Genomic DNA, 15,693 nt, shown 5'->3' on the forward strand with positions numbered 1-15,693 from the left:
AATTCAGGTCACAAACAAACTTTTTAATTTGCCGTGACCTATCCACAATACTTTTCAATATTCAGATGAGGTTGTCTTTACGGCTCATTATGTCTCAAACAGTGAAAACTTTTGATTACATTGCAATCGGTGGTGGATCTGGAGGGCTAGCGAGTGCAAGAAGAGCGGCCTCGCTCGGAGCTAAAGCTGCTGTGATCGAACATGGAAGACTCGGTGGAACTTGTGTGAGTTTTCGGGATTTGAGCAATGACCAGCTTAACGAGTATTAAATTTAGTCCTTTGGGTTGGGTTTTGTAGCCATGCTTTTTCTATGGTCCTTGCCCCTAGAGCAGTGAATCAGCTGATGTTTTTTGTTGTTGCTACAGATAGTTTTGCGGTCGGGATGATCAAAAGCGTTGGTTTCGATTCTTCAGCTAAAGCAAGATTGTCCATACCATATTTAATAGAGTACATACGTTGTGCTCATGTATTTCAAACAACAAAAAATTTATCATAACAATAGCAAGATGTGAATTCATTGCCTGCACCTAGTCTTGTGTCTTCTTAATCCTTCGTTATCAATCTTGTATATTTTAACCGGGTAAGAATTTTGCACTTGAATTTTTCCAAAATTGTTGTCATGTAACTTAAAGCCTCACTTCCACTTCTTATAAACCGTATGTAGTTATTTATGCAGTCACGTTTGCATTTTATCGATGACATTAATTAAGGCAAATTTTCCCTTTGTTCTTGAAATGGTTCCCGTTAAAATTAATCACACTTTTCTTTCAAAATGACAAATAACCTCAGCCCTAGTCATAAATTTATTAGCAATTTCGAATTCAAGACTTGTCATATGAATTAAATCTTAATCACACGTTTCTGTGAAAATGATAATTTTTAAAATTGCACAGTCATGATTACTTTCAAAATGTGAAGTGGTCTAAAGATAAGGGAGGTCTTAAGTGAACTGTGAATATAGTTATAATGAAAGGCATGTACCCAGTTTAATATAGTTGATGAATTTTCAGAAAATGTTTGGAACATTTTCCCTCTTATAGCCAAATCGAAGTTTTTCAACCTTTCCTTTTGGAAATTGATAAATTTCACTGTAAATTTTCATGGCCTCAGATGCACAGGAACTTTTGGGTTCATGAAATGACTCGGAACTGCATGAAAGATGAACCCAAGTTTTGTTTTTGAAGGCAGTTACAGAGACCCAACTAAAGAGAGCAATGGAAATCATACTTAGAGAATTCCCTTCCCTACAAAAATTGAAAAACTTACTACGTAGGTTAAGGGGAGATCAAGATTGAGGATCCAGCCCAGAATTTTTAAGGCAGCTGTGCCAGGCATACTGGTGTAAAGGAACCAGGCCATACCTGGATCAGTAACTTTCCTACTGTTTTCACTTTGCTAGGTAAATGTTGGCTGTGTCCCAAAGAAGGTCAGTGTCATTTACTAACATACTTGTCATTTAATGACTCTAAGCACTCTATGTAGCTTTCTGTATTTAACATTGTATAGAGTACACTTAGCAAAATGTCAGCCTATATATGATACTAGAGATTTAAATAAGGTAGGTAAAAAGCATGCTAAGCCTTTAACTTCCAAGATCTTGTGAGTAATTCTCCTTGCTGTCTGTCATATGGTTCTCATGATGATAGTTTGGAGAATTTGTTATTGGATCAATTGCTATTCCCCTTATTGATATTTTTTTAAATTCTCGTTACTTGTCTTCTTGATATTGTATTGATATTGTAATGAGAAATTCTCTGTTGATCACTCAAGAGGATTAAAAGGGTTAAGTCTGTACTTGAGCCAAGTGGTTCAACCAGCCTGAGCTTATCCTGATTTCCTTAGCATGAAGTAACAAAGGGTAGCACTACTCCCCCCTGGATAGGATGCTAGTCCATCGCAAGGTTACACCCCTGCAGTTCATCAAGCTTCCCTGAAAATTTGCTGGTATCCATTTCTATTCCAGGGGGGTGGAGTGACACTTTGAGAGTAAAGTGTTTTGCCCAAGAACACAAAAGGTCTCAAGGAGTAAAGAGGAGACAAAGTTTGTTTGGTATATAATGTTAGTTCTGTTGACACCTTAACTCCCAGAAGTGATTAACATGTAACTTCTCCCTTTTATATGAGTAATTTTTCACTGGCTGAGTGGAACGAAATAAGTGAAAGATATTTTTCTCACACGCCGCTGGGGCCTGGGTATAGACCATGTGACCCATGGGGCGGGCAGTTGTTTTTGTTGCATCCGCCATTGCCAACTTTCCTGCCCACCCACCCAAAGATTTTAAATGTTAATACAATACCAGTATAACATACTAGTCTGGAACTTTTTTCGTTAATTCCAGTCTTGGGTGTATGCTACTTGTATTAGCTTTGAATTTCCAATAAAGGTGAGGTTGCGGTGGTCAGCTTGACACGGCTACCAGCAGTGTTTGAGAATCATATATTATCTAACAAATAGGTAAAGTAAAGGTAAACTTTATTTGATAAGTAGGTTGACATTGTTTGGCAGCCGAAGGGCGGATGTGGACCTACTATACACAATCAAAATTTGACAAACACAAAAGATACTAAAAAAAGAATAAAAGCTATGCACAGGGAGAAAACAATATATATACATGCAAAAAACTGAGATTTACAAGTTAGAGCCTTATACCAGAAAATAAAATGCTTAAAAATAGGTAAAGAGATAATTAAAACTTTTCAGGTAGAAGTTGTTACCTTGATCTAAATCCAAATTCTTGTAACAAATTTACAAGAAAACGTGCAGCAGCTAGAGGGGAGCAATCAGATCTTGGGGTTAAAGAGTTAAGTGAAGCCTTTGTCTTGTTTTAGGTTATGTTTAATACAGCAGTCCATGCAGAGTATATTCATGATCATGCGGATTACGGCTTTGATGTTACTCTAAATAACTTTTCCTGGGCGTAAGTACAACTGTATGCAACTCATCAAATTTCTATATTAGAAACTTGTATATTTTATTTAAATGAGACCTCCTGTTTTGTGCTTAAAAATTCATTAAATTTAATGAAAATAAGAATATTTTTGTGCTATGAGAAATTAATTCAACTTATTATGCTTCGTAACAGAACTGTTAAGAAGTCCAGAGATGCATACGTCAAGAGACTAAATGGTATTTATGAGAACAACTTAAAAAAGGTGAATTAAAGACAGCCTCAGTGTTACTTTTCTTCAATTTGTTTTAATTTTAAATTTGTACTTTTTTCATTAACAAAATTCAATCAGTCAGATAATGAGTAAAATAATTAATAATGTATGATTACAAAATCATGCATTTTAGTAATTAAAATTAAATCAATAGTCAGCTATAGCTTTGAATTCCTAATTTGTAGGACAATGTGGAGTATATCCCAGGTCATGCTGTGTTCACTCCAGAGGGAAATGTCAAAGTTGGAGACACTGTTTACAGCAGTAAACACATTTTAATTGCTATTGGAGGGCGGCCAACCGTGCCGGCATTTCCAGGTCTGTTGTAAAAAATTCTCTCATTTTTTTCACTCATCTTCAGGAATTTCAAAAAGTAAGTTTGGTGGAAAACTTTATTGTCAAAATAATGGCTACTTTTTGCTTTTCCTTTATTTGGCCATTCTCTTACTTTTAAGGTCCTCAAGTGGCAACTTCAAAAGGAGCCCAGCCTTAAGCCCTCAGTTTATGAATTAATGATGTTGTTAGATCAATGGTTTTATGGTTAAACTGATATTGCTGTGTAGTTAATGAGCTAAGTTGTGGTAGACATTGGTAAGAGAATGGCATCCTTAAATTATAATGTTTAACTTATTAAATCAATGATGTTGTCAAGTAAATTATGTGTAATAGCGAAAAGCCACCTTAAGTTGTGCGGCAATCCCACTTAAAAGGGTAGCATAACTGCCGCCAGTTATCGCACATCATACTGTTTAAAACTTCAACCGAACATGCATTTTAAACGTTCTATCGCTGAGACTCCACTCGACCAGTTTGTGTCCAGTCCCCCTGCAGTTCATCTTTTGCATAAAATTATGTCCCTTCATTTTCAAAGTATTTCATGAATACTCCCGATTGCTTCGCTCCGACGAAGGATTAACGCTCGAAACGTCAGCTTTTGTAATCGTTACGGTGGCCAATTTACCATTTCAACTTTGTTGATATATCCAAATTATTTCGTGACTCCCACCGACGCAGCCCCAAACAGTTTCTTTCGAAACTATCAGCCTTTATTTATCTTTGAACAGGTTGTGAGTTTGGAATCACCAGTGATGGCTTCTTTGATTTGGAGGATCTTCCAAAGTAAGGGCGTGAATATAAATTAATGTGATTACTAGTAAACAAAACTGCAAGACTACTTTTGCAAAAAGTCTTGAGTGTAGTCATTTGATGGTAGCCAAATTTCAAAAGGAATAGGAGTGTATGTGCATCATGCAATAGAAAAGTTTATGCATCATGCCTACACAACTGGACTCAACCTGTCATTTGTCCACTCTGTTGCTCAAGCTATTCACGGCAAAAGAGTCTGTGCTCTCTCAATTTTGACTGACTGCTGTAATTGTATTTTTTCTCAAGGAAAGTTGCTGTAGTTGGAGCAGGGTACATTGCTATTGAGTTAGCTGGAATACTCAATGCTCTTGGGTCCAAAGTTTCATCTCTCATAAGATATGACAGGGTAACAGTGTTTTTTTTTTTTTTTTTTTTTCTTATTAATTGAAATTTTTAATTTACTGTGTCATTCACTCAAAATATTTAAACAACTGAGTGGGTATGTGAAATTCTTTTTTTATTGTAGGTTCTGCGAACATTTGACTCCATGCTGAGTGAAGGAGCAACAAATGAAATGGTGAAAGCTGGAATTGACCTGCAAACACACACTTCTGTACGTTAAAAGTTGATTTAAACCTTAAATCTCATACAAGTGGTCAGCATCTGAATTCTGTTAATACATTTGAATGCATTTTCTTGTCATATACGTGGTATGATCTTGCTCTCCCAACCAATCCACCAGGGAATGTCAAATAACCAAGTGGGGGAATCGCTATAGCTCAAAATTAATATTTATCAGTGAGATCTTCAGTTATAGCTTAAAAATTCCTTGAATTGTTCATTAATTATTGGAAACTTTCGTGGTCATTCGACAATTTTTGAGATTTGTACCCTCCTGAAATCCTTGTGAAAATTACTTTTTGTTCAGAAGGAAGAAGGAAGATGTAGAATTTTTTTTGTTTTTGTTGATGTTTAATTTTCTTAATATGAAGATTTCTAGCAGCTCAGGTCTCGGAAAATGCTACAATTTGTCAAATTACAGTCAAGTCACCCTCAGACCAAAGTGCCCACGCTTAAAATTTATTTTCCTTTTGCCTTTTAAGCATCCGCAGCAGGGGCGGATCCAATAATTTTTGATTGGGGGGGTCCAAACTTTGGTTCAGAAAGTACTGTTGGACTCTTTTTGAGGCAAATTACTTCTCCCCCACACCACCAGTTGTGGTTGCACGTTATAATTCCTTGGTCGCTTAGCGTTTACTTGAATTCATTAAAAAGATCAGCTAGTTAAAAAGTGATATACGATCCTGTCGATGTAAGAATTTCAATTTCAAAGTTGTAAGCGTCATGTCTGTTGGGGGGGGGGGGTCCGGACCCCCTGGACCCTCCCCCTGGATCCACCCCTGCATAGCATTTTTAACTTAAAAGTGTTCGTATGTGAGGTTATGCCGGTTGCTGAGCACTTTAGTTTGTATTGCAACGGCATAAAGTTGATAAAAGGTTGTTGAAACTTCAATAATTTTATAATCATTCCATGAAACATCAAAACTAAACTTAAAAACGAGGTTATTGATTTATCATTTAATGTTTTCAATATTTTTCAACTTTCTAGATTCAGGAGATCACTAAAGACAGCGAAACCGGTCTGATGACCATCCACATCCTGAAAAACAAGCAAGATAAAGTGGCTCTGTCAGGGTTTGACTGCGTCTTACTGGCCATTGGGAGAGTTCCAAATACAGATTCTCTTGGAATAGATGGTTTGGTAAGTAAGAAACAATTAACACAGCCCCCTTAATGCAACAAGTGATTGCAAAAACATTTTTGGGACGAATCCCTCCACGTGTTTAAGAAGAATTTTTGTGAAAATCTTTGTCTAATTGAAAGAATATTGACTTTGCAACACTATGCACAAATTCAAACCCTTTACCTAATAATATAAGATCTAGCATCAGTATTAACGCATTCAAACAGAACTATTGTTATTTTATAAAAGAAGGCTATGCCGGCTTAGATAGCTTCCCCATTTTACTTAAAACTGGTTTGAACGCTTTTCGACCTTATTATCTAAAATGCGAGGAGGCTGCTCTTTTCGGCAAAGTCCGTCGCGCAAGTCACGCGGTGTGCTAAAATGAAATTTCTTTTTTTCACAGTTTTTTTTTACTCATGCGACGGAGATCGCCGAAGGGAGAAACTACTCGTAGTGTACTTATTATCGAACCTCCTTACGATTAATTCTAAACAAAGCATCGGGTTTAAGTGGAGATTTCCGAGTTGAATTACACACAAATTTCAACAAGAGACGAATTATACCTTGTACGTTAAAACGGAGCAGGAGTACAGTGAAAAGGCGGGGGAGGCTTGGGACACGTTGTTTTTTCCCGCCACCGCTTCTGTTGCGCCGTTTAGGATGAACACTCACTGATAACAATTATAACCTTTTGACCTTCATAGGGAATAGATGTTGATAGCAAAGGACATGTAGTGGTTGACGAGGTTTGTTTGTAACCATTGAAAAAAAAGATCGTTAGAAAAATACTTGTGTTTTTATGTTAAACCTGAATGGGACGAGGTCTCTAAAGTTTTGTTTTTGTTTCTCGTAAAGTTCCAAAACACGTCTCGGCCTGGTGTATACGCCCTGGGAGATGTTTGCGGTAAAGCACTACTCACACCAGGTAAAGATGTCTACCCTTTTTTTTTTTTTTTTCTCAGATAAACTGCGTGCTCAATTTCTTGAGTCAAGTGCGCCTGATTTTACTATCCAAAATACTGAATTCCCGTCAAACGCGACGACTTCCAAAAATTCCGAAGGTTTTCCGGTGAAGTCCATCGTTTCCGAGTTAAGTGGTGCAAAGATTTGGAATCATCTTGCAATACGACCTCAAAGCTCATTATTTAGGACGCTAACATGACATTTAGAGCCATTCACCGAACTATTTTCAGTGGACTGTTAATACTTTTTTCTTGGTTATAGGACAGTTGTGAACCATGGGTGAATTCTCTCTTGCGCGTTTGATTTGCGTTTTCGCAGGCGTTTGGCAAACGCATATTTCATGTGAGTCAGGTGCCTTTGAGTTATCGCAAATATGATAACGGAGCAGGTTCGACGGGATGATTTCGAGGGAAACTTCTCTCAGGTATCTTGCAGATTTTTTTCTCACTTATTTTTGTGTTCCTATTTCAGTGGCGATTGCAGCAGGGCGAAGACTCGCTCACAGATTGTTTGATGGTCAGTCCAGTTTGAAGCTGGATTACGACAACATACCCACCGTGGTGTTCAGCCATCCACCAATAGGAACTGTGGGGCTAACTCAGGGTAAACTACCATTTAAAACAAAGCGGTCAAAAGTTAGGCCTGCTCAAGGGATAAATTTTTGGCCTGCAACGCACCAATTTCCCACCCAAAATTTCACATGAAAACATTAGAAAAGACCGTTTGACGCAAAATATGCGACAAAAAAAAATATATTGGCCGTTTAGGCATTTTGGCCACTACTGGCCGTTTCGACATTTTGGCCGCTAGTGGTCGTTTGACCATTTCGGCCACTAGTGGCCCTTTGACCATTTTGGTTACTAGTGGCCGTTTGACCATTTTGGCCACTAGTGGCCGTTTGACCATTTTGGCCACTAGTGGCCGTTTGACCATTTTGGCCACTAGTGGCCGTTTGACCATTTTGGCCACCAGTGGCCCTTTGGCTATTTTGGCCACTAGTGGCCGTTAGGCCATTTTGGCCACTAGTGGCCGTTTGGCTATTTTGGCCACTAGTGGCCTTTTTGGCCATTACTGGCCGTTCGGCCATTTTGGCCACTATTGGCCGTTTGACCATTTTGGCCACTAGTGGTCATTTGGCTATTTTGGCCACTAGAGGCCGTTTGGCCATTTTGGCCATTACTGGACGTTTCACCATTTTGGCCACTGGTGGCTGTTTGGGCATTTTGGCCAATAGTGGCTGTTTGACCATTTTGGCCACTACTGGCCGTTTGGGCATTTTGGCCACTATTGGTCGTTTCGGCATTTTCGCTGCCAGTAGTTGTCTCGGCATTTTAGGCACTAATGGGCACTAGTGGCCAAAATGGTCAAACGTCCAGTAGTGGCCAAAATGGCCAAACGGCCACTGGTGGCCAAAATGGTTAAACGGCCACTAGTGGCCAAAATGCCCAAACAGCCACTATTGGCCAAAATGCCCAAACGGCCACTAGTGGCCAAAATGGTCAAACGTCCTCTAGTGGCCAAAATGGCCAAGCGGCCGCTAGTGGCTAAAATGGCCAAACCGCCACTAGTGGCCAAATTGGCCAGACGGCCACCAGTGGCCAAAATGGCCAGACGGCCACCAGTGGCCAAAATGGCCAAACGGCCACTAGTGCCCAAAATACCCAAGCTGCCACTAGTGGCCGTTTGGCCATGTTGTCCACTAGTGGCCTTTTTGGCCACTAGCGGCCGCTTGGCCATTTTGGCCACTAGTGGCTGTTTGACCATTTTTGCCACTAGTGGCCGTTTGACCATTTTGGACAATAGTGGCTGTTTGGGCATTTTGGCCACTAGTGGCCGTGTGGGCTTTTTGGCCACTAGTGGCCGTTTGGGCATTTTGGCCACTAGTGGCCGTTTGGGCATTTTCGCCATTAGTGGCCGTTTGGCAATTTTTGCCACTAGTGGGCATTTTGGCCACTGGTGGCCGTTTGACCATTCTGGCTACCAGGGGTCGTTTGGCTATTTTGGCCACTAGTGGCCGTTTGACCATTTTGGCCACTAGTGGCCGTTTGACAATTTTGGCCACTGGTGGCTACTGGTGGGGCACGCGTTGCTTAATCACGTTTTAGAACTTGGAAAAAAATGCGTTTTATTGCTTTTATGACATAACAAACAACATGTAGGTATTACAACCTGATAAAGCATTCGTTTGGATACAGAATTAACCAATGAGAGGATTTGTACTATGTTTATTATGTTATGATGAGATATAGAGCCCGTTGGTTTTGAGAGCACAACAACTAAGGTTTCTTGTAGACGAGATTTGATATCCGATCTGCGCTAGAAAAAAGTTAAGGCCGAATCACAAATAGAACGGGTAAGAGAACTGATGTTTATTGTTTTCTTCTCCTTCAGAGGAAGCAGAGCAGAAATATGGTAAAGATAAAATAAAAGTTTACAAGGCTTCGTTCACCAACATGTATCATGCATTAACTCATCGAAAGACCAGCACAATGATGAAACTTGTTTGTCTTCTGCCTGAAGAAAAGGTAGGGGAAAACCTAACTTACAATGGACTGGCATTCCATTTAATAGTAGTGGCAGTACTCTTAACTACTTCGTGATACAGAAACTTGGAAAGATTCTAGCAGTTTTTGGTCACTGAGCTTCAAGGCTGAACTCTTCTAGAGCAATAGAGCGCTTTGTAAAAAATCCATTTTCGAAAAAAGAGGCCAGAGTCCAAACTCCGTAGAAAATATGTATTAAACTTGTTAAAAAAAGAAAAAAACCCACAACATTTTGGCTTAAATAAAAAACTCCGAAACTTCTTAAAATTCCGCGCGCCGCACGTGAATACAAAAAAATAATACAATTCGGGGCGAGGAAAAAGGAAATTGTAATTTGAATTTTTTAAAAACCGAATGAGATTTTCAGCACGCTTTTTGATTGTGTCCGAAAACTAAAACCAGAGTAGTCATTAGGACCAATCGGTAGAAAGGAAATTACAGACGGCACCCAAAGGAATGTATAGAGAGAAAAGCACGGAGAATATACATACTAAGTGTCAAGTTAGTCTCGTTCCCAGACCTAAATTTCGGTTACCGTTACACTGTAGGATCTGGGAACGAGATTAGGGTGAAGTATAAGATGTTTCAGTGAGTGTCTTAGATGGACGTTTGCGATTTGTTTTTCCTTAGATCCTTGGACTTCACATTCTTGGGATTGGCTGCGATGAAATGCTGCAAGGTTTTTCTGTTGCTGTCAAGATGGGGGCCACTAAAAAAGATTTCGACGAAACTGTAGCGATCCACCCAACTTCGTCCGAAGAGTTAGTCACAATGCGTTGATTGGATGCTTACCGTTTCTTCACTATCGTTATCGTCATTATCAGTTATCATCATCATTATCATTATCTCATTTTTTTTCTTCTTCTTCTCTCCCTGTTTCCAAGGCAATGCGTGCCTTTGCGCGCCTTCTGACGTATGTTATGGGGGAACGGTCCCCGTAACCATTTAAACAAGTAGATTCTGTGTTGCCGTGTGTCTGTTCAGTAATAGATAGATTTAGCACCACGCTTACGTGAAACGTGAACGGGAAGAGTGACCACGTGACCTTGTTTTCCCGCCCTTTTTTTTCACGTTTGCTGGTTGCACTTTACCATTTCTACATGAATGTAACCTGTTTCGCGTTTGCCGTTTACGTAAGATTTCCTTCACTTTTTCTTCACTTTTTCTCTCGCTATTACTGAACAGACACGGCAATATAAAATCTATTTTAAAATCCCCTGATGAGTGGGCAACCACGAAACAGGTCTGTAGGGATGTATACCTAGTTGTTTTTTTCTGCCTACCACACATAAAAATCTATTGTATATAATTAAGAAGCAAAAAATTGTTTGTTGTAACCCCACCTATGCATTTTGCCCTCCAACAGATCATAAGTGTAGAATTCAACCTATTACATAATTTTGAGTTGTTCATTGGCCTGCTGGTCATATCATAATCAAAACATCCTTTTACTTTTGTAATATCGCAGCAATATCCATGATAATGATATTCCTTTTTCAAGGACAAAGCATCAGGGAATAGAGAGAACTTTGTCAACTAAGGCAGAGCGTGTGGGTGAGATTATGATGTAAGGATATCGCTCAGGTCAGCAATAGAATTGAAAATAAAGATCCAAAAGTTCTTGGTCCCAATCTATTACTTTTGTGACATATTTGATATCTGACTTCTGACGCATTACCTTTCTGGGCTGCCATTTTTTTTTTTTTTTATGATTTTTTTTGCTCTGTTTCTCTGGTTACGTTTGGCTCAGCATCACATTGGGTTATTAACTGCAAGAAGAGTTTCTTTCTTTCATCAATCTTTGTAAAGTCGTCACAAATAACAATGATTTTTGAAGAGCTAGTAACAAGTCAGTGAATTACATTTTTGCAGAACCGTTTGCACATATCTTAACATCGCGCGCCAGTTTACCCAGCAATGATTTTTTTCTTGAAAGCCTCACACGAGGGCACAGCCATAATTTGAAATAAAAAGTCAAATCTGAGGTTCCTACATGATGTCATAAATTTAAGCTCCGAAAAATTGTGATTTTATCTTGAAAAACGTTGCTGAACATTTTCCTCAAACTGTCGCAACAAAGTACCAGGTAAACTAATTAACACACGCGCAGCCAATCAGAGAACAGCGTGGAGCTGACGCGAGCTTCGCTACCGACTCTGATTGTGTTTTGAAAAGTTGAAATGGCGAAGGGAATTGTACTTTTTTCCACGATCGGCCAGGAAGAAGGACATCTGTTCCTTTTACGAATCAGTTTTGAAGGATTATACAAGTAAAGGTATGGTGTAGTAAAATATTTGAGGTAAGATTTCCTCCCGAGTGTGAGATTTCTCTTTGAACAAATCATAATTGAAGCAGCGAAATATTTTCTCCGACTTGTTTGACATGAAGATAGGTTTTGAATTATTGTTTACCTTTGTAGGCCCACAGGTCTCACCGTTAGTGTCAAGCTGGAATTATTTAGGCAAATATAGGTAGTTATCAATCTGAAGACTTTGTTTAAAAGCTAATCGGTTTCTTAGTTCGACGCGAAGTACATTCAAAGAACAAAGCATCGTGTTCAACAGCCGATTAAGTGAACCACCAATTCACGGCCTATCGACCTGTTGAACCACTGATTTAATTCAGTAAAACGACGGGAAAAGGATAGACGCCTAAAAGTAAAGGCACTTCTGTCAGTTTCAAATAAAAACGAGTTAATATGTTCTTTTTCACTTGATTAAACTTCTTGCCGTAACTGATCAGTTAGCTGGGATCGTACATGACCGAGTAAGGTTCTAATTAATCAAAACTTTCCGAGCGTTGAATGAAAATTCGATCCACATTTATCGACGATTTCCTATGAAAGCGTGTTTTTGTCGCTTGCTTAAATAATCTTTAAACTTTTGTTGTAAGTCAAACGTTAAAAAATCACGAATCACCTTCAGTTAGAAGTTTATTCGCCATTCGCAAACTGAACCTTAAAAAGTTTTTTTATGAACGTTACAAAGCGTCAGAGATTAGTAGATACGTCAATATGAATGGCGATTTTAAATTCTCTGACGGTTGTTGGAAAAAGTTCTGAATGATCGGCAACTTAAATTTTAACTTACGACCTCTTTATTTTCATTCATACTTTTGTTGAAGTCCATGCATTTTCAAGGAAAGGAAGCTAATTTCTCGCGTTTGCTAGTTCAATTTTATCAATCTGATTAATTAACGTCCCGGACTTTATTGAACGCGATGCAGAACTGCTAGAAATGGTATTGAAAATTTTAGAAGTTTAATTCCTGTGAGCTCTGATAGAAGACCTCCATAAATTCGTATCATTTCAGTTCTTAAACCGATTATCATTCACAAAGAGGAAAACGAATCTGTTTTGTTGTTTCCCCATATTAATATTGGTGTCATTTTTGATTCAACGCGAATTTATTGCAATTAAGTTAGTAAACTTCATTCGATTATTAAGTAGTTGATACACTTAGCCTTGGAAAGGGTAAACTAAGTCCTTGTCTCAGTATAGTTTCAGGCGCGCATTTGTGTTAGAAGGAACTGGTATTTTAATACAGCCTATGAATACATGATAAAAGTAATTGCAACTGTTTGCCTCTCTCTGAGCAGATTGTTCTAAATAGGTATTTTTTAACTTAATTTCCCACTGACGAAAATTCTTCAAACTGAGTTGTTTCTTCTAAAAACGAACCAGTTATGGAGTAGAATTTACTATTTCATTACAAATTTTATTCATATCGTCCAAACAGTGATATATCCGTATTGTAAACGCACTAGCAAGCAGTATGCCCATATCCCTCCCACCTTTTAAACAAAAACCCCAAAATGATAACATGGAGTAAAATGATAATGCTTCAACAATGTGAAAGAAATAGTTAAGACCGAATTCTTGCCACAAATTTGGGCTAGGTAGCACTTAAGCTGAAAGCATACTTGTATTAACTAACCACTTTTGGGTAATTTTTTTTTAACCAAAGATATGCATTTTGTGTACGTTGTTTGTCAAAGCTGAGCGAAGAAGAAAAAAATAAATCATGAATTTTTTTTAACCTCCGGCAGCCGCTATACGGTCCATGTGTGATCTTGGAGCACAGCTTAAGCCAGCTGGAATCAGCTGTATGTTGGTTTTTAGTGAGGGAGGAAAACCGGAAAACCCGGAGAAAAACCCTCGAAGCAGAGGAGAGAACCAACACAAACTCATCCCACTTATGGCGTCAGGTCCGGGAATCGAACCCGGGCCACCCTGATGGGAGGCGAGTGCTCTCACCACTAGGCCATCCATGCTTATCTTGAACAACCCTTTTCCAGGGAATTTGCTTCGAACATTTACAATATTTCATTTGTTCTTTTTTTTTTTCAGGATAAAGAAAACATAAAAAATGACCGAGGCACAGGCTACGATTAAGTCAAACAATCTGACCCCTGATGTCTTAGAGGCGGCGAGCATTCTGGTCGCCATGAAACGTGGCATGCGATATTTCCTCTTAGAAGCACAACAAGCTCGTCATCACCTCTCTTACCTAGATTTCGCTGCTCTCAATCCTGGATCTGCTCAAGTTCATTTTCTTGCAGGTCACAGGATTCCTTTTTCACCCCTCTATGACATCACTCCTATGCCAGCGGCTTACCATTTTCCTTTAGCGCAGCCAGTTGCGTATTATGGGATGTTGGCCTCACCCTCGTGTTATGTAGGGCTGTCTAGGGAGCGCGGAGCATCCACCGAGGGGGTAGTGGACAGTGAAATTACTCAGTCAGGTGGGTGTGTTACAAGGGTGGGTTTTTCCCCATCGCTACCCTGGTAAATGCCAAAGCATAAGACTTCAACTTACCGAAGACAAATATTTTGAGCGCGCGTGGTTTAAATGAGGCGCAAAGTCACTCGCTTGAATTCCAGCGCAAGATTACTCCGGATTGTTTAAAACACGAACGCGCAACACGTTTCAACAAAATTTCTCCTATGAATAAAATATGATCCAAGGGAAAAACGGCGAGCTACACCCAGACTTACACCTCTGAGAAAAGAATTGGTGAACTAAGGGTATAACGAGCGACAATCGAATAAATGGTGAGATACTTGCGCGAAAAAACACACTTTTAAGTGACGAACAGAGAGGAATAAATAGCAGAAGACAGTATTTAAAAAATGATTAAAAAAAACGCCTAAATTACTTATATATATTAATTTCTTTCTACTGCAGCGCCAAAGAGGATGCGGTTGTCCACGGTATCTACAAGTTCGCCTGAAGGCGCAGCCAACGATAAGCAAGAGTCGAAGAGAAAAAGAAAAAACTACACCAAAGAACAACTTGAGATTCTTGAAAACGCGTACGCCGAAATGAAATACCCACACATAGAAGAACGATTAAAGTTGGAGAAAGTTACGAAACTAACCGAGGATCGAATACAAGTTTGGTTCCAAAATCGACGCGCGAAAGACCGTAAAAGAACTGAGCCCGAGAAATGCCAAAGATACTTTGAGAACACTCAAAAGTTGACTGGCGAAAGTCAAAAAAATGGCGCCGGAGAAAGAAGTCCGAGCGAAAGTCCAATTCAAGGCGCTCAGATTAAACAAAGACAAACTAGTGGTAGCGATACAAGTGATAATGCATCTGGAGAATTTGACAATTTTCCTTTTAGCGGATCTCAAACAGAATGACTTGTTTTCAAAATATATTTTTTCACAACATGAATACTATGCTTAAGATAATTATCGTACGTTAAGAATTTAATTCGTACGGAGCGCGTGAATCTCATTACAGATTAGTAGTACGTCCAGATTAAAATTGTATTTTTTAGCTCTTGAATTATGAGTATTTTTGTCGTTTTTGATTATACCAAGGTCGTAACTGGCAATTAATGTTACAATTATCATTCCATCGGTTTTGCTTTATTCCGTTCTGTGATTGGTCCGAAAAACTCTGCCAGTCACATGCAAAACTGAAACCAATCACAACTTGGTCGCCGCGCTTCAGTCAGTTGTGCTGTTTTCACTTTGAATTCTCATAGGCTCTTAAAATAATTTTTCTTTTATCTGATCTGTCGCTGAACTTACTTGATTTGGGGTTTTCCGACACTTAATCTACCTTATAAAGCCGAAAATCTACTTTTTAGGAGTTTTCAAGAAATCAAACGATACTCGTGTTATATGAAACGCAAAGACACTTTACGGGCATCATGGAAAAGTGTTTTGTTTTTTTTAAAACG

General features: G+C 39.0%; 2 protein-coding genes across 4 annotated transcripts; both read left to right on the plus strand.

Moving 5' to 3' along the window:
- The first annotated feature begins 25 nt into the window (after positions 1–25).
- LOC111339105 (glutathione reductase, mitochondrial-like) lies at positions 26–10,420 on the plus strand. Of its 2 annotated transcripts, XM_022945690.2 has the most exons (14): positions 26–224; positions 1,400–1,426; positions 2,830–2,918; positions 3,084–3,153; positions 3,348–3,480; positions 4,227–4,281; positions 4,555–4,654; positions 4,775–4,861; positions 5,858–6,010; positions 6,700–6,741; positions 6,851–6,920; positions 7,430–7,561; positions 9,350–9,483; positions 10,132–10,420. In XM_022945690.2, exons 1-14 carry the CDS (start codon positions 66–68, stop codon positions 10,279–10,281), a joined length of 1,401 nt encoding a protein of 466 aa, XP_022801425.2. In that variant the 5' UTR covers positions 26–65; the 3' UTR covers positions 10,282–10,420. The 2 variants fall into 2 exon arrangements, with proteins under 2 accessions (XP_022801425.2, XP_088583627.1); XM_088727501.1 differs by lacking the exons at positions 26–224; positions 1,400–1,426 and adding an exon at positions 1,965–2,050.
- A 1,245-nt stretch (positions 10,421–11,665) lies between these two features.
- Positions 11,666–15,293, plus strand: LOC111339128 (uncharacterized). 2 transcript variants are annotated; one of them, XM_022945714.2, is made up of 3 exons: positions 11,666–11,776; positions 13,850–14,244; positions 14,688–15,293. In XM_022945714.2, exons 2-3 carry the CDS (start codon positions 13,869–13,871, stop codon positions 15,143–15,145), a joined length of 834 nt encoding a protein of 277 aa, XP_022801449.2. In that variant the 5' UTR covers positions 11,666–11,776; positions 13,850–13,868; the 3' UTR covers positions 15,146–15,293. The 2 variants fall into 2 exon arrangements, with proteins under 2 accessions (XP_022801449.2, XP_022801450.2); XM_022945715.2 differs by having other exon boundaries at positions 11,684–11,800.
- The last annotated feature ends 400 nt before the right edge of the window (positions 15,294–15,693 follow it).

Source organism: Stylophora pistillata, chromosome 7 (assembly GCF_964205215.1).
Source record: "Stylophora pistillata chromosome 7, jaStyPist1.2, whole genome shotgun sequence".
Classification (NCBI taxonomy): Eukaryota; Metazoa; Cnidaria; class Anthozoa; order Scleractinia; family Pocilloporidae; genus Stylophora; species Stylophora pistillata.